General features: G+C 45.7%; 1 protein-coding gene across 2 annotated transcripts in view; it reads right to left on the bottom strand.

The window, feature by feature from the left end:
* Positions 1-1344: 1344 nt before the first annotated feature.
* The window catches only part of LOC118314057 (calcium-binding protein 7), a 55082-nt gene continuing 35566 nt past the window's right edge, over positions 1345-20860 (bottom strand). For both annotated transcript variants that reach the window (XM_035640161.2, XM_035640160.2), the window contains exons 2-5: positions 8184-8327; positions 7985-8097; positions 6351-6501; positions 1345-4221 (exon numbers count right to left, since the gene is read on the bottom strand). In XM_035640161.2, coding sequence (XP_035496054.1) covers positions 4091-4221; positions 6351-6501; positions 7985-8097; positions 8184-8327 — 539 coding nt within the window. In that variant the 3' untranslated portion in view covers positions 1345-4090. The remainder of the gene's footprint in view (positions 4222-6350; positions 6502-7984; positions 8098-8183; positions 8328-20860) is intronic.

Below are 20860 nucleotides of genomic sequence, written 5' to 3'. Positions count from 1 at the left end.
TTCCAAGTGTTGTATCATCATAAAAAGATGAAGTAAGCCTTGTCCTATTAAACTCAGAATGACCAAAACCTAATGTATCAATGATTCAACAATTTCATCTAAAGGAAGTTAGATTTGCATCATTCAGAGCTTGTTGTTTGGCTCAAACTCAATTCTGGGACACAGACCCTCTGTCTCCAGGCAAATAAGGACACTCCTCTCAGCACCCACTTACATTTTTAGTGACTCACATGGAAGAAAATGTACACCCCAATATGTGTACATAATACCATTATGACCACCTGCCTAATATCGTGTAGGTCCCATTTTTCCAGCAAAATACCCCTGGCCTGTCGAAGCATGGGCTGCACAAGACCGCTGAAAGTGACACTGTGGTATCTGGCACCAAGACGTTGGCAGCAGATCCTTTAAGGCGGGGCCTCCTTGGACTGGACTTATTTGTCTAGCACTTCCCACAAATGCTCGATTGGATTGAGATCTGGGGAGTTTGGAGGCCAAGTCAACACCTTGAACTTGTTTTTTGTGTTCCTCGAACCATTCCTGAACCTTTTTTTGCAGCATGGTGAAGGAGGCCAGTGCCATTAGGGAATACTGTTTCCATGAAGGGGTGTACATGGTCTGCATGTTTAGGTAGGTGGTACGTTTCAAAGTTACCTCAACATGGATGGCGGGACTCAAGGTTTCCCAGAAGAACATTTCCCGAAGCATCATAACGCCCCCGTTGGCTTGCCTTCTTCCCATCGTATGTACTAACCACTGCAGACCCAGAAACACCCAGCAAGACCTGCAGTTTTAGAGATGCTCTGACCCAGGCGTCTAGTCATCACAATGTGGCACTTGTGAAAGTCGCTCAATTCCTTATGCTTGCCCTTTTTGCCTGCTTCCAACACACCAACTCTGAGAACTAGATATGCACTTGCTGCCTACAACTATAAAGATTGCTTCAGCCTTTGCTAGTTACTGCACAAGTTTAGGATAATTAAATTGCCGTGCATATAATATATTCAGTTTTTTTGTTGCAAATAATATCACTCAGTTTTCTGTGGATAGCCTGAATAGAGCAGCCTGACCATCACTAGTGGACATGAGATATAAGAGGTGATTTTGTCAGGATAAATTTGATAGATGGGGCTGAAAACACTCGGCTAAGCCAAAGGGCATCTCTAAATGGAATAAAGCAATCAATGGATTCAGCCAACCCACAAAAATCCATTCTGTTCTTTGGATTTCAATCTGAAATGTCAAGATGTCAATCAATACCGCGAAACTGATCCCCAGCATTTCATAAAGTCATCTCGAGCCCTGTGATTGGGGATTTGACAAAAATAATTCGGACACGTACCGTGGTTGGCGTATGATTTTATTCATGTGAAACACCATTCCACAGACATAGAAGAACATCGGGTGGAGTCAATGAACAGATATCACACAGCTCAATGGAAATATAACATTCATTAGACTATCAACAAGTTCATACTTCTTTTTTTCATCTGTTAAAACAAAATAAATATTGTTTTTGTATATTTTGCTCTGATGATGAATGGATAAACCCATGGTAAGTGTTTATTTATGTCTATGCACAAGTGTCTCAAAGAATAAGGCAACAAATGAAATTATTACTGATAATTCATTTCCAATGAAAATGTCCCCTCGTTGAAGTTAAAATAGAAAACGGATGAGACAGTATCATTTGAGTCAGTCAGTAAATGTTCTATGCCATCGCGTTCTTATCACAAAAATAGATACATCTATGGTAAAGTAATTGTTTATGCCCTAAACTATATCTAAACCTGGATGAACAATCATGGCGGTGGGTTGTTGGTGTTGTGCGTTAAAGCACATCTTAAAGTGCAAAATGGAAACAAAGGTATTAGTTAATAAATGGGCTTTTTCTGAGAGTTTTTTCCCCACAGACTTGACACTTTTGACAAATTGCCCGGGTGCATCAGATAATCATTATCCGGCCTGGCTCTGGGCGATAGGGTAGTCTAATTCTGTTGCCTCTGTGATGGTCCAAGTTTCGGGGAGCTGCCAATAGCGATCGTAAAAGCGGATATTTACAAGATGTGAATTATTTAGCTTCTCTGTTTTTCACAGTCACAGTTTTTGAGGGCATTTTGAAGAGAGTTTTTATCTTTTAACTTTTTAAACACGACATTGCCCTGTCAATTTATTTCTCCCCCCCCGCCCCCGGGTTTCCAGAAAGATTTTAACTTTCCAGATGAGGGTCTACTGATAAGAACGTTGCAGTTAACTCTGGGATTCGTGATTTCTAAATCATTCAAATAGCATTTTATCTCTTCTTACTGAGCTCGCTCGTGTTTTGTGACCCAGTTGTGTTGTCGCAGATTTCCCCAAACCTTTGGTTGAAGTCATCTCATATGCAGCACAATACACATTAATGGTGACAAACCTGACCCAGATGCATGCACAACAAATCTAAACTACATCCAAACAATGTTCATGTGGTGCTTCACAGATATTAATGTTTTTATTGCAACAGTTTACACGATTTTGGCCCCCGTCCAGTGTCAGACACACCTCTCCTCCGTGATCTCTCAATGAAAAAGGAGACTCGCTCGCTGTTTGAACATCAGGGCCGATATCTCTGTTGTACTGCCAAAAACCCTAATTTTCGAAAAGTGCTATAGGAAATTTTCTGACCTTAACAGTTGGTAGGTCGATTGGTGCGGACGTTTTTTTGGAGTATCCCGTCTGCTCAACACAGATGTCAGATATCTTTTTTACACACAGTTATTGCTCTATACAGCAACAAACAACAACCCAGAAAAAAATTAAGGACAAAAACAGATTCCTGCACATTTATATCCCCCCACATGCCAGCCAGACCAGTTCTGATGCATATTCTTTAAATGGTTGAGTGGCGCACATCTTGAAGTCGTTTGCTCTTCGCTTGCAGTAAGAGAGAGAGAGAGAGAGAGAGATAGATCATCATGGTGGAGTCAGATCGTCCGAAGGTTAGCAGTCCCCAAAATAGATTCCACGAGCATGTACTAAAGCAGCCCTTCTTTACATGCAGTTGTACGCTTTACTGTTGTGGTGATGGCGGATACCCTGCACCGCAAACACTCTGCTCACAGTTTGTCATTTACGTAATGGAAAAAACGTCTCTTGTTACACAGTCATAGTGATTAATACATTGATAAGAACTTTTACAAATGTGTCAAGACGACTGTTAAAATCCATGCACTTCATGCATAGATGATGGGCATCCTCCGAGGCCTGCAAGGGCCCCCCCCCCCCCCCGCGCCGCCGCGGAGACGGAGAGTTTGAGTTTTTACTGCATGTCCAGCCAGTTACCTGAACACCTTCCTCCCAGGCGCTGTTGACCTGCTTCTTCGCCCGGCTCCGTCCTGCTCGGACTGAAGCCCCGCAGCCTGTGAATGGACGGAACCATCCACACAACCGCAGGCGCCTCCCCGTTTCTTTACCAAAGCTATTGTTTATTCCCAAGTGGGAGTTTTTTTGTTTGTTTTTTTGTTTTTTTTGAACAATGCTGCGCCACACACAATATCCCCACAACGCCGTGAACCCCGGACCCTCGGACAGATCACCCTCCGACCCTCCCTGGAGTACGTCTTCTCCAATGTTCCCGCAACATATTTCACAGATTCCTCTCTACTCGTTTCTAATAAACCGCATGGTACACTGACAAAATACACAACTGGACAGTCACGACACTTCTTCTCTATAGCTGCCACCATAGTGAATGCAACACTGCTCAAATGCTCACAGCTAATGGATACTAAACGAAGAGTGATATGTATAGTCGGCCGTCCACTTTGACACAAACACATAACACACTGTAGTCTCCTTGTGCGTGACGTCCCGTGGTCCTCGATCTCCTGTTGGCACGTCTCTTGTCACCAGGACGATTTCCTGCACGTGTAGTGTCCCTTGGTGACTCCGGTTACTCTGCAGTCATATATTATGTTCGCTCGTTTCACAGCCATATGATTGTCTGTAGTATTTAATTTTTAATTTTTAATATTTTTTTTCGCTTTTAGAGTCATTGATCAGTCAGGAAGCCTTTTGGGTGGTGGACAAGGCTGAAAAACGCCGCAAGCTCCTATTTCATGCCGCTCCGCAGCACCTGGTTGGCCGCGATGAGCATGACGCTGATGATGAAAGCGATGGCGAAGGCGCATATCAGGCTCTTGCGCACACACGTTTGCTTGACATGCTGCGTCGGGCTGGAACCTGCGTTGAGAGGACAGAACACAAAACGGGAGGCGGGAGGGAAAGAGAGAAAGGAAAAGAGATATCTGAAGGTCCATTGAACCAGGGGCGGTATTAAACGCTCGAGAGACAACTGATAGGGATTTTCCGAATGAAAGAGCGCATCGCAAAACCTTTACAATTACATGAACACAATTAGACGGGATGAGCCACGGCCAAGGAATTTGGTTTTTCACACCTGCACGCTGCGCACACTGCATCTAGATGGAAATGTTGATTGGAGAGTGGGAGGAACAAACAAGCGGACTGGCGCCCGACTGGCATATTAAAAGGACGCTCGTCAAAAAGAAACACCTGAGAAGAGGTGTAGCGTACCTGCAGCCTCATCTGAAGTAAAGGACCAAGGGACCCGAAGGGAGGCAAAATGTTTAAATAGAAACTTTACTAACTGTCGTGCCTGGTTTCTGTCCAATTAGGAGATATTTCAAATACGCTTCAAATTGATTTAGTCGCTGATTTATCTTTGTTTCCCCCAGAGTTCATCGCTGTCCAAATCTTCAAAATCATAGAGTGAGTTTGTAAAGCGTCCAACCGTCATTAGAGCTACACATAAAAAAAACAACGACTATTTGAACCACATATAAAAGCAGAGCATCCTCAATTGCGTCCCTTTTGTGAATTAGCCATTAAAGGGAAATCCCTGCTAATTTGCAACGAAGAGGCGCAATTTCGTGTTTTTTTTTTGTTTTTTTTTTTAAATCACCGTGTGGACACTTTTCCCTCAATCTGGCTCCGCTTCTACTCCAGTTCGGGGATTTCCTCGCATTTCAATGGCTTTCAATTGAGCCCCAGAGAGCTGGGGTTCTCCACGCAGAGTCTGTGTGGGCAGATGGAGCTTGAGCAAGAGTGTAGTCATTTTTCTGTGGGTGAGGAGAAAGCGAGGGGGTGAAACAGGGCCATGGTTCCGCAGTGTGCACGGTTGCTTCAAATGACAAAGCAGCTGCCTGAAGACGGAACATGGTGTCACACACTGCTGATAACTGACTGGAGTGAATATGATCTATTGAGGCCAGCGATGGGAGTAAACAACAGTCCGTACAGTTTCTGTGTGTGTGTGTGTGTGTGTGTGTGTGTGTGTGTGTGTGTGTGTGTGTGTGTGTGTGTGTGTGTGTGTGTGTGTGTGTGTGTGTGTGTGTGTGTGTGCGTGTGTGCGTGTGTGCGTGTGTGCGATTGTCTGGGACAAAATTATGAGACTAGAATTGATTGTGAGGAATTTTTTTAAGTGTGAAATTGGTTTTAATTGACAAAACAACAACATCATTGTTATACTGTCACACATTTGGAGTGTGGTGGAAAAAGCTGCAAATTATGTCTTTTTCTTTGTCTTTTTATGATTCTACATGCTCTACTCAACTGAGAAGTGTTGATCAGGTTTGCTGGGCCTGTCGATGCCACAGCCATCATCACTTCCATAAACAATGAATTATTATACAGCATATGGCGGCTGGTGGCATACAGTCAGCTTTTTATTTTAGAATAATTTCACCCGGATCAAAGCAATGCAGATAGTTTTTTTAATTTGATAAAAGCAAATTAAATTTAGTTGTGATGTTCAGATCCTATAGATAAAAATGGGTCTGGGTAGCAGTACAACCACTACTTTGTGCGATTCGTCAACATATTCATTTTAGTCTATTTTATTAAATAAAAGTTTAACTGTTGAGCATTGTTATTTAATGTATAATATTTTCAACTTAAATGACGTTATCTGAGTATAATCTATTTTGTGTAGTACTGTAATTGTGTGCATTGTTGTTTTTTATTTTTATATCGTTTTTTATAATCTTAACTACGCTTCTTTTATCGTCTGATGTCTTAAATTTACTAAACATCCTTGTTTTGTCCTTTGTCACTTGTGAAGCACTTTGAATTGCATATGATCGGTTTGAAAAGTTTTATATATACATTTTGATCGACTGATTTATCATTTCCAAAAACTGACATGACGTTGTTTAGTTTTTATCCAGTTATCAATGCGTACAGCAACAGTGATGTGATTAAATCATCCGATGGAAAAATTGTCCCAGTCCTCCAAACAACAACAGTACAATATAAATAGCATAGAGTCTGTTAAGTATGTTCCTCCTTACTGTCTATATCCACCTGACACTGCCCGGGGTTCTCTATGTGGTTCTCCTCGGTCATGATGATGTTCTCGATGTCCTTCATGGACAGGTGGTCACAGAAGGTGTCGTACAGAAGCCGCTTCAGCTCCTCTACCGTCAACTTCTGCATGTCACACTGGAGATACAACACACACAACACACATGTAATTGAACATTGACGTGGGCACAGGCTGGTGGGCTCAATAACACAAGCGCGCACACATACACACACAGGCATAAATGCAAAGACAGGCATCTACGCAAATATGCGTACAGTATGTAGGCACACGTGCAGAACATATGAAGAGGGAGTGAATAATAACAGCAGAAATAGCAGAGTATGGAAAAAATATCGAGTTGAGAGTAAATTTCAGTGGGTTATGGAAATATTAATGAATAAAATAATACAAAGTAAGAGTAGAAGTGTTACAATTCTGACAACGTTTACACAAAATACAAGGTCCCGCTCTGGTCTACTGAGCTCAACCTCATCACTGTGAGTCAGCTTTATTTATTCATCAACCATGTTATCAACTATATTATCAACTATTATACTGTATGTAACTGGATTATACTGTAATTACCAATGCATTTGTGTGAGAGAAGCGTTTTCCTGGTGTAATTGGCACATGGAGCTCATTTTCAATCCCTTACTGTATATACTGTACTCAAAGTAACTACAGCTGTCAGATAAATTCAGTGGATTTGAAAAATATATGTATCTAAAACATATATAGTACAAAGTCCAAAAAAATGATACATAGTTTTTGAGTAAATGCACCTGCTTGCATTCAACCACAGGGCATTACCAGTCAAATGAAACAACTGTGAATGACGAAGACCAAAACCTACAGTAAAAGACTAAATCCTGGACCTGTGCCTGTTTGTAAAATGTATATCTGTTAGTCATTTTTCAGCTCAGCCGGAGCCGCAGATCTCCGGCGTGACCGGAGGCTCTGCATCAATCCGGCAGCGGCGCATGCTCGATACTACTGCTCCGTTATATAATGTTATGTGAAGCTATGCAGCCTTTTTCCTCGACGATCCCTCGGGTTTCTGGACTCTCCCAGCAGGTGGCTTGATTCATTTCTTTCTCTTTTCATACACTGACTGCGCCGAGAATTCCCCTAAATCCCTTCTCCTTCACACTCAATTTGGGGGCGGCGCTTTCTTGACAGCCGCTCCGGCGCCGCTGTCGCGTAGCTAGTACAACAAAGGCGGCTTTGACGCCAGCTCCGTCCCAATAATTCCCATCCCCGTGTCAGTGAGTTGTTGATTATCTAATAAGGCGTCTGCAAGTAAATTCATATCTGTTTCTTTACATAAAACTTGACTGGTGGTGCCGCACACACACACACACACACACACACACTTTCAACGCAGAGATTTTTTCAAGTACAAGTGTTGATGCGGGATGCTTTCCTCAAGAGAATCCCGATCTCTCCGAGATCATAAAAGTCTCCCGGTAAAGACACGGTGAACGCAATGATTAAAACCGGTTTTCCTTTTTAGAGCCGAGCAGTGACAGGAGTTGAAGTGTTTCTGCACTCGGAAGCTGCGGCGCCGCTGTCTTGTCTTCTCTCTAATTGGCAGGCAATGAGTGACTGAGTAATGAGCACCTTCCAGAAGACGGAGTCAAAGTCGGTGCCGTGGAACTTATCCGGCAGCCCCGCCGCCGTCAGCTTGGGGCCCAGAAGGGTGACAAACTCCTCGAAGTCCACCTGGCCGTCGCCTGCGGGGGAGGGGAACAGTCGCCGTTTATTGCCACCGGGGTTTTTTCGCCCCCCCATACACTACGGCCGTGAAATTTGCCCTCACCGTCCATGTCCAGTCTCTGGATGATGACCTCCAGCTCCACCTCGTTTGGCATGTAGCCCAGGGAGCGCATGGCCATGCCCAGCTCCTGCTTCGAGATGAATCCGTTCCCGTCGCGGTCGAACACCTTGAAGGCCTCGCGGATCTCTGCAGAGAAGATGCACACGCACACGCGCGCGCACACACACACACACACACACACACACACACACACACACACACACACACACACACACACACACACACACACACACACGCGAGCTCATATCTTACAGGAGAGCAGGATATGAAAGTGGGAAATGATCCACGCACCAAAGACACATTTGTTATGCCGCATCGATGCTTGAGTCATAGTTATATGTGGGTTGGCAGCTTAGCTTAGAACAAATTCCACCAGTAACATGGAAAAATAAAATAAATAAAAAGCTCAGCTGAGATCAGGACGTATGTCAACATTTTGAAAGGGCAGTGCTCTCTCTCTCTCTCTCTCTCTACCTTTTATATTTCAAATTTCATGGGGAGGAATTAAACCCATGAAGTCCTCGAAATCTTTAAAGGTTTGATGCTAAAAAAATAAATAATATAAGCGGCCTGGTTTATCTCCTGGGCAACGCGGTTCGATCCCGCCACTTTGAGGCAAACTGCACCGTGGTGGGAAAGTATTGATTTAAAAAAATATATATACGCAAGAATAAACCTAAAAACTTATGGGGAAAAAATGAATGTGTCACGCAGCGTGGAAGACGTACTGAGATGATTTGCTTTCAGTAAAAGCAACAATAGAACTCTATATAAACACTAAAGTATTATCAACAACATTTAATTTACTCGTTTCCAATGCATTAGTGTGTAAGATGCCGTTGGCACACGAAGCTCATTTCGAATCCTCTGACAGAAAAAAAGGAAAGGGCAGAACTCTCTGACTTCTTTATATATTTTTAAATTTCACGGGGATGAATCAAAACCAGTGAAGTCTGGAAGTTCACTCAGCTGCCGAAATCTGAAAAGCTTCAGTGCCAAAAATAACCTGCCAGGAATATGTTCGGGGCGCGTACGAGGTGGGAAACGTGTCACATTCTTTGGCGGTTTCCCAGATTTCCCCATAAGCCCCAATATTTTCTTGGCATAATAAAAACTGAAACGAAGGACTCCCTGTCACGTGACAGGGGAATTTAAGGTAAACTCCTCGGCACAAAGCATCCGACAACATGGCAACGTGGTGGATGGAGACGAATATTCAATATTTAGTGAACCACAAAAACCCAAATGTCTTTCAATGCTGCAAGAGAGGCCTTTGTACTAGAAAGACAAAACTTAATTTCTGTAGAGTGAATATCATCCATAGCCCTTCAAATATATATATATATATATATGTTATATTTATACTTTGATGGTTTTGGTGCACTCTTGATTTGGTTTAATATCGGATTCAGAGTCTGTTAAATCTTTTCTGAGTTAATAGGAATAAATTAATTTAGTGTGTCGGCTGATCAGTGCATTTATTTTTCATCTATTGCATATGATTTGTCTACGGTCACGGTGAAACGTACTTTCGCTTTTCAGTTCATAAATATGTCCCACCGCCAAACTCCCTTCCAAGATTGTCAACCCGACGACGCTGTCCATTCATACTCTGTCTCCCGTGGCTCCCCCCCCAACTACCCGGAGTTCCCAGTTAACATATCTCGATGACGCAAAACTGGAGCAATGTGCTTTATGCAATTATCAGCAATGACGGGAGTTCGTCTGAGCGGGAACCGTGGCCTCGGGTGGCAGAGCAGCCTCGTCGCTTGTTCCCCGGTCTTCCCTCCGAATTAGGTTGCGTTAGAAATAAAACCTCACGGCAAATCAAATATGCAAATCCGGCATTTTCTGTGGCACCAAGGCCAAAAAAGACGTCGGCGGCGAGAGCAGGAGATGACTAGAAGACGTAGAAAAGCCACGACTCCCCGAACACACCAAACGCCATCGTCTCCGAAAACGTAAACCCTCAACGTAAAACCTCAAGAAAGAGCCCAAAGTCGTGTAACTGGGAATTGTTGTTTTCCGGCGATTCGCAGAAGTGTCAGAGCAGCGACGGATGGCCGAGCCTCGGGCCAAAGTCTGCAGCGCGACAATCTGTGACAAACATCAGGAAACGCTGTGTGTGTGTGTGTGTGTGTGTGTGTGTGTGTGTGTGTGTGTGCGCGTGTGTGTGTGTGTGTGTGTGTGTGTGTGTGTGTGTGTGTGTGTGTGTGTGTGTGTGTGTGTGTGTGTGTGTGTGTGTGTGTGTGTGTGTGTGTGTGTGTGTGTGTGTGTGTGTGTGACGAGCGACGTTCGCAGCAGCAGCAGCAGCTGCTTCTCTTCACGTTGCAAAGTGTCTCAGCCAGAGGCCGAGCTTGAATCGCTGAGAGCCTGCAGCCGCGTGCCGTGTTTTCCCTTCTCCCGGGTGTGATCTTGATCTCATTGTTTATAGAACAACAATACCTCGGTATCCACCTGAGGTCCCGCGCTCCATCTGTTTGCTGTAGAAAGAAGAGGGGGCGGTGGGTGGGGGGCTGGGGGGGCTTTCCAGCAGACACTCGAACACGTCGCCACGTCGCAGGAGGTAAACACACTCCGAAATAAGGTGCCAAAAGCGGTTTTGGCAAATACTCTTGTCTCCCCCCGAAAGCTTTGCTTGTTGATCACAGGTCAAGGTGAGCAGAACAGCCCGACTCGTGAGCGGCGTGCTCTTCATTTGATATAGAAATCGTCGGCCTTGTGTAAAGGAACACGATCACAAGTTGTTGTGGGAGGATTCTTTTTCTTCTTCTGTCAGTCACAAAACCGTTTACGGAATTCAAAATGTCTCGGTTCCAGAAATATGATAATTGGCTCAGCAAGTCCGGTGATGGATATACGCTGGGATCTGTGAGGCCACAACAAGTATATTTGTTAATCACTTGGCTCTGCTTGAAATCGGGACTGAGTTTTGCGAGAAATGAACAAATGTCTCAAGTATGAGCAGGGCACACATCGCCCTCGATCCAACAGTCTGTCAAAAGAGGCCGACTAATCCTCCCGTGGAAGAATCAGTGTTTCCTTTTCGAACCGCATGCCTTCCAGCACTCTTTCTTCGCCGTCCCCCGGAGGGAGGGAGAACATTCCTCCATTTTCACTTTCAGTCCGTGAGCCCCGAATGGCACAAATCCGCATGTAGGTCGATGACCCCGTATCGAAAAAGAGAAACTGCATCTGTCAGAGAGAAAAGAAAAAGAACCGTTCTTTCTCCCCGACAGCAAATAAGTGCTCTGACAGAAAGGTTTGGTCAAGTTTAACCACGGCTTAGCGACGTCGCCTCGACATAAACTCACCTTACTGCGTCGAGAAAACAACGGGCCAGTGGCTGCGTGTCGCTTGCGTGTTCCCAAACCTAATCATAGAAGTACATAAACATTTGTCAAAGAGGCCGAAACTGCTTTGAGTGCTCCATTTTAGCATTCAAGGACGGAGGTGCAGTCTGAACAGGTGCGACGGAAGCATTGATTTTCCATTGGTTTCCGACGTCCCGATGTCAATGGGCAGTTCGCTGCACCGCCGAAGAACCAGGAGAGCAAACAGATGGGATGTAGTTGGGCGGCGGCTGCCCACCCCTCGCAGTGAGGGACCGGAAAAGCCGTTTGGCAGTAGCAGAGCTGTAGTAGACGGGGCTGGGGTGTGAAGTTTGACCATGTTCTGGACGCAGAAAAGGGCCTGAGCCATTTCGCAGCGCGGTAGAGGCTTAGGTCGGTCGAAGAGCAGCCGGGCCGCTGCATATCTGGATGAGCTGCAGAGGTCGTGTGGCACATGCCAAGGAGGGAGTTGCAGTAGCCCAGGCGTGAGGTGACAAGAGCCTGCACCAATACCCGCGTCGCCTTCTCGGTGAGGAACGGACGCCCGGTGCATACTCCAGACGTTGTGGAGCGGGAGTCTGCAGGAGAGGCTCGTCCAGTGTCACGCCCGGGTTCCTTGCAATCACTAAACCTTGTATGGTCCAGGGCTGCATCTACGACTTATTTATCTGGTTTAACTTAGTTGTACCTCGTATTAAATTAGGGGAAATATTAAAGAGTACAGCGACCTTTCCACAGCCCAAGGTGACATCATCAGACCGCTTGTTCCGTCCGGGACGCTCTTCGAAAACCCGCAGAAACAATTATTAATGCAAAGCCTGACATTTTACCGATGCATTCAGTACCAGCGTATTTGCAACTGGCCAAATAAATTAATGACGTTTCCTAATTACATTCGGAGAAAACCTAATCCTGTGCAATTATTTTCTCCTTCAAAAGATATTTGCCGTTTCATTTCAGATGTACATTAGGCAAATTTCTGGGAGACGGGGTTGTTTAAACAGGACATATAAAAGAACCCGCCAGATTTTCCTTTTATTGCTGCATTCATTTCTAGAGCTCGTGTCTTGTTTATACTCCAACTAATACCGCTTTCGGCTTTAATTACATTTTATTCCATTACCTCATTAATATACATGAGACTGTATCTTCCTCTTTTCTTCTTTTTTTTTTTTCTTTAGATTGAGAAGCTGCTGTTGTTGCGTCTTCCACCCCGGTCTGTGGGACCACGTCTCCGGGGAGGCGTGAATATGTTTTTGGGGATGGAAAGTATGTATGTGGTGTTTGCTTTGATGTCAGGGGAAGGTGCTTGGTTGGCCTCCAGAGAGGCGATGCCTCGCGGTCCCATGTGGTTTTGGTCTGACGGAGGATGAAAGGCCCAGAGTTAGAGAGATAAACATCTGAAGGCTGAACTCCCACAAGAGAAAGGTGCAGTGCAGCGTACTCCCCTTGGATCGCTCTCCACCCTATACGTTGCTGTGTGTATATATATATATATATATATATATATATATATATATATATATATATCAATAAGGTGCACTGGCTCCTTGCCGCTGTACAAAGCACGAGACAAAGCCAGGGATCACTCGGAAACACTGGAGCTGATTCATGCAGACAAACACGTGACCGCGGTAAAACATCACCGACAACGAGCGCGACAATCCACCTTCTCTTTCCTGTACAGACTCCGGAGGATGTAGCCCCCCCCCCCCCCCTTTTTGACAATTTCCTCATCCGTGGCTCCGTACGGAAGACGAGCAGATGAACTCTCGCCGTCCTCCCGGAATGGAAAACAACGTCACATGGGAAAACGCCGCGTTCGCTCGGATTTTCGGCGGAAGGCTCGGAGCGGAGCTTTAGCCCCCCGTTTTTTTGGGTTGTTTTTTTTAAGGCTAAATTTAGAGTCGGCGAAAGATTTTTGCTAATTACGCCGCGCGGTGTGCACCGCGTAATCCGAGGGGCCTGTTCTACCGCAGCCAGAGAGCCTCTTCGCCTCAGTAAGACCTGCATCTGCTCAGGGCTGCTTTGGAATCAGTAATTGCAGCACACCCACTCTTTATGTAAGACCTCATCATTGTACTGTGGGCGTGTGTGTATATGAACCTTGGGCGACTATTTTTAAACACCCCTAGCAACCTTAATCCATCTTGAGCTGGATATGGGCCTGCTTGGGAACCCAGAGTATTACCATAACAGGTTTCTAACAAGGCTCTGGGGTATTAGAAAAAGGGTATACGGCAGAGTCTAAGTCGTCTGGAGTCGGGGGGGGGGGGGGGGGGGGGACATCACATTTCTTGGTTTGGATAGAAAAATCCTCCCGCTACTGTATTGTGAAATTTGGGGCGCTTTAATCTCCCCAACGCAATGGTGACAAGACCACGGGGAGATGGTGAGAAAAAGGGGAAAGACGCGAAAAGTTGAGGTGCTTTTTCGTCAACAAGGGGCGAAACAAATCTCACCAAAACAAGTCCGTCGGTCCCACTTGGCCCTCGGATGATTGAAGTCAGCGGAAGGTGGTGAAATTTTAGCCAGACTGTTTTTTGTTGTTTTTTTCCTTTGCTTTTTTTTATCCGGCAGCAAAGGGGGGAATTATTGATCCGCCCTAAGCATCTTCCCGCCTCCCTCTAATGTTTTCAAAGCCGCAAGTTTTCATCCTCGCGGCCGACACCACGCTGAGCCGGCGGGGCCAGCATCCACAAAGTGGAGAGAAAAAAAACCCCCCGTGAGAAGTACCTCAAACACAAGGTCAGATGAGAAGTGATCAGAAAGTCTCCACCATGCGTCACAGCTCCATCCAGCACTCCATCATCGGTTGGGCGCGCACTCCCTTATGGATGCCGGAGCTGGATTTTCTTATTGTCTATGCTAGACGTTGCAGTATTGTTCATCAGAAGGGAGGAAATATTACCCCCCCCCGGAGGAAAAGCACTTCACCTTCCAGAACTCATCTCGGTTCATTTCGCAGGTAATAAAGTCTGCTGGATCCACTCCTCCGCGGCAATCGATCGAAATGGAAATAGATGACTTAACTTCATCCGACCCGACAGCCGTAATCGCGGCACTTCATGATGTTGCTCGCTAATCGGCACCACAGGTTTCCCGGCCAAAACCCACCGTGGCAGGGTGGGACGTCGTACCCGATCACAGCGGCTGATTAGCCGAGAGTTAACGCAAGACTCCCGAGTCGCACTTTCAGAAAAAGGAAAAATTGTGTCAAAAGTGCAAGATGGCGGCGTCCATTGTATCGGGGATATTTTAGCGTCCCTCACTTTTGTACAACGGGTGAAAGTGGAGTCGCGTCGTCCATTTTCAATTAACGTCTTTGGTATTAAACAAAGTAGAAGAAGTATTACAAATAAGTCTTTTTCCAAGTTACATAAAAAATTCATGCGCTCATGGGTCCTCCCCCCCCCCCCCCCCCCCCTTGTCAGTCATCGACAAAAGCCGTCGGAGTTGTTAAACTGATGTTTCCCGCGCTTGGAAGCGATGTCAAAAGGATTTTTGAAAGGCAGAAATTAATGTTTTTTTTCAGTGGGGTAAAAAAAAAGAGAGAAAACACTTTGGGCTTGATTGACTTTTTTCTTCATTTCTGTTTCAATATTGTTTGAGAGAGAACACTTTGATGTATGAGCGCTCTCATCTATGCACGGCTAACCAAACTGTTTTTCGGGGGGGGGGGGGCAATTAATTTAAGGTTGAAACAAGGTGGTGGGGGGGTTTATATAGGAAAACAATAATTAAACTATCTTACAGCGGTCGATATAGCGGAGGTTAACAGGACAGACAAACGGGTGTTTTGGGGTTTCGGTAAGCACATCTGGATCGTTTGCACACGGCACGCTCGTGAAAATGAGCCGGCACATCCGCTGCCACCGCGGTCGGTCATCGCGTTGTGCGTCTGTTTGTCCAAATCTCTCCCTCTCAGCAGCATATGTTTTAAAATGGCCCCGGTTGACCCCTTGGAAGTACGCCCGCGCGACGCCCACCGATTCTGCGCCAGCGCTACGTTATGTGCATCGTTTGTTTTTTTTTTCCCGGTCTTGCCCGAGCAGATGCCGCGCGTCTTTAAATATCTTCATTTGTATTCATGTAAGTATCTCCAAAGGAATGGAAGTCAACCCCTCCACCTCGGGGCACAGAAATGAGTCAGTGTTTTCTGCCGCAGCTACAGTAGGAGTCGAGGCAGAAACATCAAGATCGCCTCACAGGCGGTTCGTGCCATTAGGAAAACAGGGATGTCAGTGTGTTTGTTTTTCATGTGCTGCTGTCAGTCAGAGATACATTTTTGCAAAGTGTCAAAAACAGCCACGGGAACTTACAAAGAATGTTGAACAATAAGTCCCAGTTGCATTTTTTTTTTTTTTTTTTTACTACTGAATGCAAAACTCTTAAAAGAATATATTGTGCATCAGAGTATTTTGAGGAAAAAAAAATCCTTACATGCATATTTACGACACATAAGGAAGACGCCACCGCCCAATTAGTCCCGTCCACAAGCCAACAGCGCTGTCTTTCACACGCTCATACTCAAATATTGATCATAAGAGATTTTCACGGTCAACCCGCGACTCCGCTCCCAGAGTCTCTTACAACAAATTCAAATTCATCCCGAGCCGTTATCGAGACAGAAATACCTGAGTTTGTAGTGAAAATCGTTTGTATAATAGATTTGTACGCTGTAAAAAAAATTGATCTAACCAAAAGATACTCCGTGTTCCCTTTTGGAGGACTGGTTTCTTTCATTAATGACAGAATCTTGGAAAACGGGAGATTCGCACTCGTGCGCTTAAAGGGTAAAGACTTGCCCACCATGGCCGCAGTGTAGCTGACAGGTACCTCGTCACATATCGCATGTAACTTTCACATGAAGTCTCAGTGCAGGTGGAGGTGGTTGAGTCCGACACACTCAAAAAGGGAAAATGCACGCCGGAGTTAAGAAGTTACATTTGCAATGTCCATAATCTCGCGTTTGCATGTTAACATTTGTCATTTGGCGCCAAACACGACGTGCGTAGAGCTCAAGCTCGTGTCCGCGGAATTGGTTTTTGCAGGAGTTTTCCTAATTACCCAGATGAATTTTAACCGGATGATCCTGTTGAATTAAAGGGATCATTGGAGTGATTACAATTAATCCTGGGCGGGGGGGGGGGGCACTGATTTGTTTAGCGAATTTCATGGCGGTGGATCCAGTACCTGCTGAGAATTACACAGTGGACTCGTCAAAGTCCTTCCGAGGGATTCGCCCTGTGGTGACTGTCGATGTCTGAAGAAAATTTAACAAAATACTGCTATTGAGACTTGCTGTTACTATCAGGTGGCTGGACCTACAGCGTTTCCAGTTTGAGCACCAAAGGCCACCGCATTTCATGGATCAAGGAGGATCAAGCAAGTCAAAATGATCTTCTCCTTTTCAGTAACACACATGAGCCAAAGCCGCTTCCACTGTGAACCGTCTGCTTGTGGCTCACGTTCAAAGTGAATGTAGTGACATAAGCATGGGGCTTCTGTAATTTCAGAATGTACAAATGGGTTGAAACATCATGATCGACCGCGTCGGCCCCAGATGACACCATCAGCGCAACACGGCACCGACCGTATGCGGATGATTTGGTTTCATTTTTGCACACTGGAAAGGAAGTGGAGACGCGTGGACCATCATTATTTACAGTCAAGGTACCATTAAGTTACAACTTAACTGTTTTTTGAAGTTAGTTCCATTTGAAGCCTCGAGCTGGGCATTTTGACCGGCGCCATCTTGGTTTTTTGAAACCAGAAGTAACCAGTAGGTGAGAAGCATAGAGTCATTTTTCTCATTGACTTCCATAGAAACGGACTTCTTTTTGCAACCAGTGGAGTCGCCCTCTGCTGGTCAATCCGGAGAATACTGGGCTTTAGGCACATGGAGACCACGACGACTAGGGCTGAACAGCTTGAGCTTCTTCGCTCTGTCTCGCACAGGCGAACTTCCCTGCCGTCGCTCTGTATCAGTGTTCGTGAACAAGAACCGCCTATAGACTTTGGTCCCATTATTGGCCCAGAGTGAGAGAGGAAAAAAACAATACCCCAAGATGTATATTGTATAACTGTAACTGCGTGTAGATTGAGACGTTAATATTAATGTTGAGCATTTTCTTTTGACTTTATTTGTACTTGTGGCTTTGGCTGCTTCTCTAATAAAGTCCCGCTCTCATGTTCATGTCTTTACGCATAACATTCAGCCGTTTGACAACAGATTCATTATTTTCTTGTTTGTCCAAAGGATTCATTTACCTTAATGTCAGAATTTATTGACCACTTGCGAATAAGTTCTGTACTCACACTTGAGGTTTTTGAGACAACTCTCCTGCAAATAACAAACTTAAAAACTCTGGAATTACGGGACTGATATTCTCTATATTCACAAATGACTTGAAGGTAGGACGTGAGAATGTGTATCATATGTTTGATCTTTTCTTGACAGTTCTACGAGCCCAATCAGAGGAAAAAGTCAAGGTGTGATGATAAATAATCTGCACTGGTCACAAATCCTCGACAATCCTGCTCCTGCTTTGTTCGTTTTTTCGCTCCTTCCTTCAGAAAACTGCTGGCGTCTGTTTACACGAGCGTCCCTCTGGGACTCTGTAACAAATACCTTGAGCTCAGCCCTGGGACTATTGCGAAGTGGCTTCCAATCGGGCTGTGTGGAAACGGGCAACCCACTTAAGTCCACCTGGAGAGATATTGACTGTGTGTGTGTGTTTGTGTGTGTGTGTGTGTGTGTGTGTGTGTGTGTGTGTGTGTGTGTGTGTGTGTGTGTGTGTGTGTGTGTGTGTGTGTGTGTGTGTGTGTGTGTGTGTGTGTGTGTGTGTGTGTGTGTGTGTGTGTGTGTTTACGTGGTGGAGGAGGTCTAAACTATATTGAGCTCCTGTAATATGACCAACTGTTTTATTCCCTCCCTCTTGTGTGGGAGGGGAAATGGAGAATATGGAGTCCAATTCAATTTATGCTCACATCATTGTACATTAAGGTACTTGCCACCACCCCCCACCTACAACCACGCACACACACACACACACACACACACACACACACACACACACACACAGAGGCTTATCGAGCATCAGACAAATAGGTTTTTTTTCTTTCTTTCTTCCAATTATAGCTTTGACAACCCTCTCGTTCGCAAAGTACGGTGCCGTTGGTCCATTCCCCGGTGTGTCCAGGCCAGTAATTGAAAATCAAGTCCACGGCTACGCGTGCCAATAGGGCCTGAGCTTCCCGTCCTATCATACATGCACTCGCGCACACACACACACACACACACACACACACACACACACACACGCACGCACGCACGCACGCGCGCACACTTATGTGCAATTTCATTTCACGACAAAGCCCCGTCTCTCCGGCGGCAGAGCTGACGCACACGTGTGACACCTGCAGACTTCTCGTCCGTCTCTCAGGAGACTCTCGTCCACGGCACGTCACAGCTGTCCAGATGTGGCTGACAGTTCGTCAAAGATTGTTCACTGCGTATTATAATTCGGGGCCCCGTCGACCTTTTTTGCAGCATGCGCAACGCAACTTCGACCCCCCCTGTTATGTTTTAATCAGATTCTGGTCGTGGAGGACCACCGCGACCGTTGTGTTTCAAAAATAACGACGATAATTGCGTTTTTGTTTCATCTGTTGTTTTTGAAGCCAGGTGCCATCTCCTTCCTTTGCTGCACACAGTGCTTGCACATTTGAAGAAGGTGCACCAGCAGGTATTGCTTTTAAATGATAAATTATACATGTTTTATATGTACCAGACATTCACAGACAGAGGCGAGCACAGAGTGTTATCCTGCACAGCGGGTGGTTTCTTGGGTTTCGGGTCAAGGTAGAACTGTGGGTTGTAAAACTACAGTGACGAATCCCTATGTGATGATTTATTCCTGGTTTCAGATAACAGGTACGGTCTCACCTGAGACACACAACAGGAGTAAAAGGGAACATCTGAAACCTCTTCGGTTCAAGCTACTAAAGCAGTGTCAGGTTTTTACTTTGACCTGTTTAGAAAGCGACTAAATCAGAGCAAGAAAGAAACTTCCAATAAAAAGGTAGACGTGTGAAAATGCGGGATACTTCTTCCAAGGAGGCCGCGTTACGCGCCCACAGCTGCTCACTTGTTGCACCGTCTTTGAGCAGCTGATAAAAAGAAAGTGGCGACAGAACGTGACGGCATGGATGACGATTGCCACTCGTTGTCACATGTATGTTATTCCCATTTCGTGCTATCTGGCAGGAAAAGGCCTCAACGCTCGACCTCCTCGCCGAAACACTGCCCTTCTAAGGCCACGGCCTCTGTCACAGCACCGCAAGATATCCTTCACACGGGGGATCACTGTACAAGAAGGACGAGAAGGCCTCTGTCACCGCCTGTCCTCCGTCTCCTAGTCCTCCACACCAAAGCGATTGCATCTCCAGTCAAACTGCCATTTGTCATACGTTGAGCCACGGAGTTCAAATTTGCTCCCTTTGTCCTCTTTGCGACGGAGTGACTGCGGCGAGGGAGACGGAGAGAGCGCGTGTGCGAGTTGATGTGAGTAATTGGAGTCCAAATGAAGTGTTGTTTGTTTGTCGCGCCCTCGAAGCCTCGAAGTGTAAATGGAAAGTGGGAGGCTGAAGAGCAAACTTGGACTCCGTCGGCCTCAGCGACCACACGTCTGCTTCTTCCGGACCGACTGACTGACGTGCGAGAGACTTGGTCGATGGGGTGGGCAAAAAAAAGATATTTGTGCAAATGTCGTGCGGCATCTCTTTACGCAGGAAAATCGTGTTACTGATGCGACGCTATAGTCACAGGTATGGCATCTTTTCAAAGATCACTTTTGGCCTTGATGCGTTGACACGTCTCTTTTATCACGGGCGCAGTTCGTTGGGTGTCAGAACAAAAACTAAAAAAAAAAGGCAGAAGAGGAAAAAACGGAGAGGGAGTTTTGACATTTATCGTGCACCTGTTCTTGTCATTTCTGGATTGTTTCTTGTGGTGTGGGCATTCAGTTTGAGTGAACACCTTTTTTGAGGCAAAAACAAATTCATATTTGGACCCAGACCTCTGTGTGTGTGTGTGTGTGTGTGTGTGTGTGTGTGTGTGTGTGTGTGTGTGTGTGTGTGTGTGTGTGTGTGTGTGTGTGTGTGTGTGTGTGTGTGTGTGTGTGTGTGTGTGTGTGTGTGTGTGCGTGCGTGCGTGCGTGCGTGCGTGCGTGCGTGCGTGCGTGCGTGCGTGCGTGCGTGCGTGCGTGCGTGCGTGCGTGCGTGCGTGCGTGCGTGCGTGCGTGCGTGCGTGCGTGCGTGCGT

This window comes from Scophthalmus maximus, chromosome 19, assembly GCF_022379125.1.
Source record: "Scophthalmus maximus strain ysfricsl-2021 chromosome 19, ASM2237912v1, whole genome shotgun sequence".
NCBI classification, from domain to species: Eukaryota; Metazoa; Chordata; class Actinopteri; order Pleuronectiformes; family Scophthalmidae; genus Scophthalmus; species Scophthalmus maximus.
This window is presented reverse-complemented; position numbering and strand designations above follow the sequence as displayed.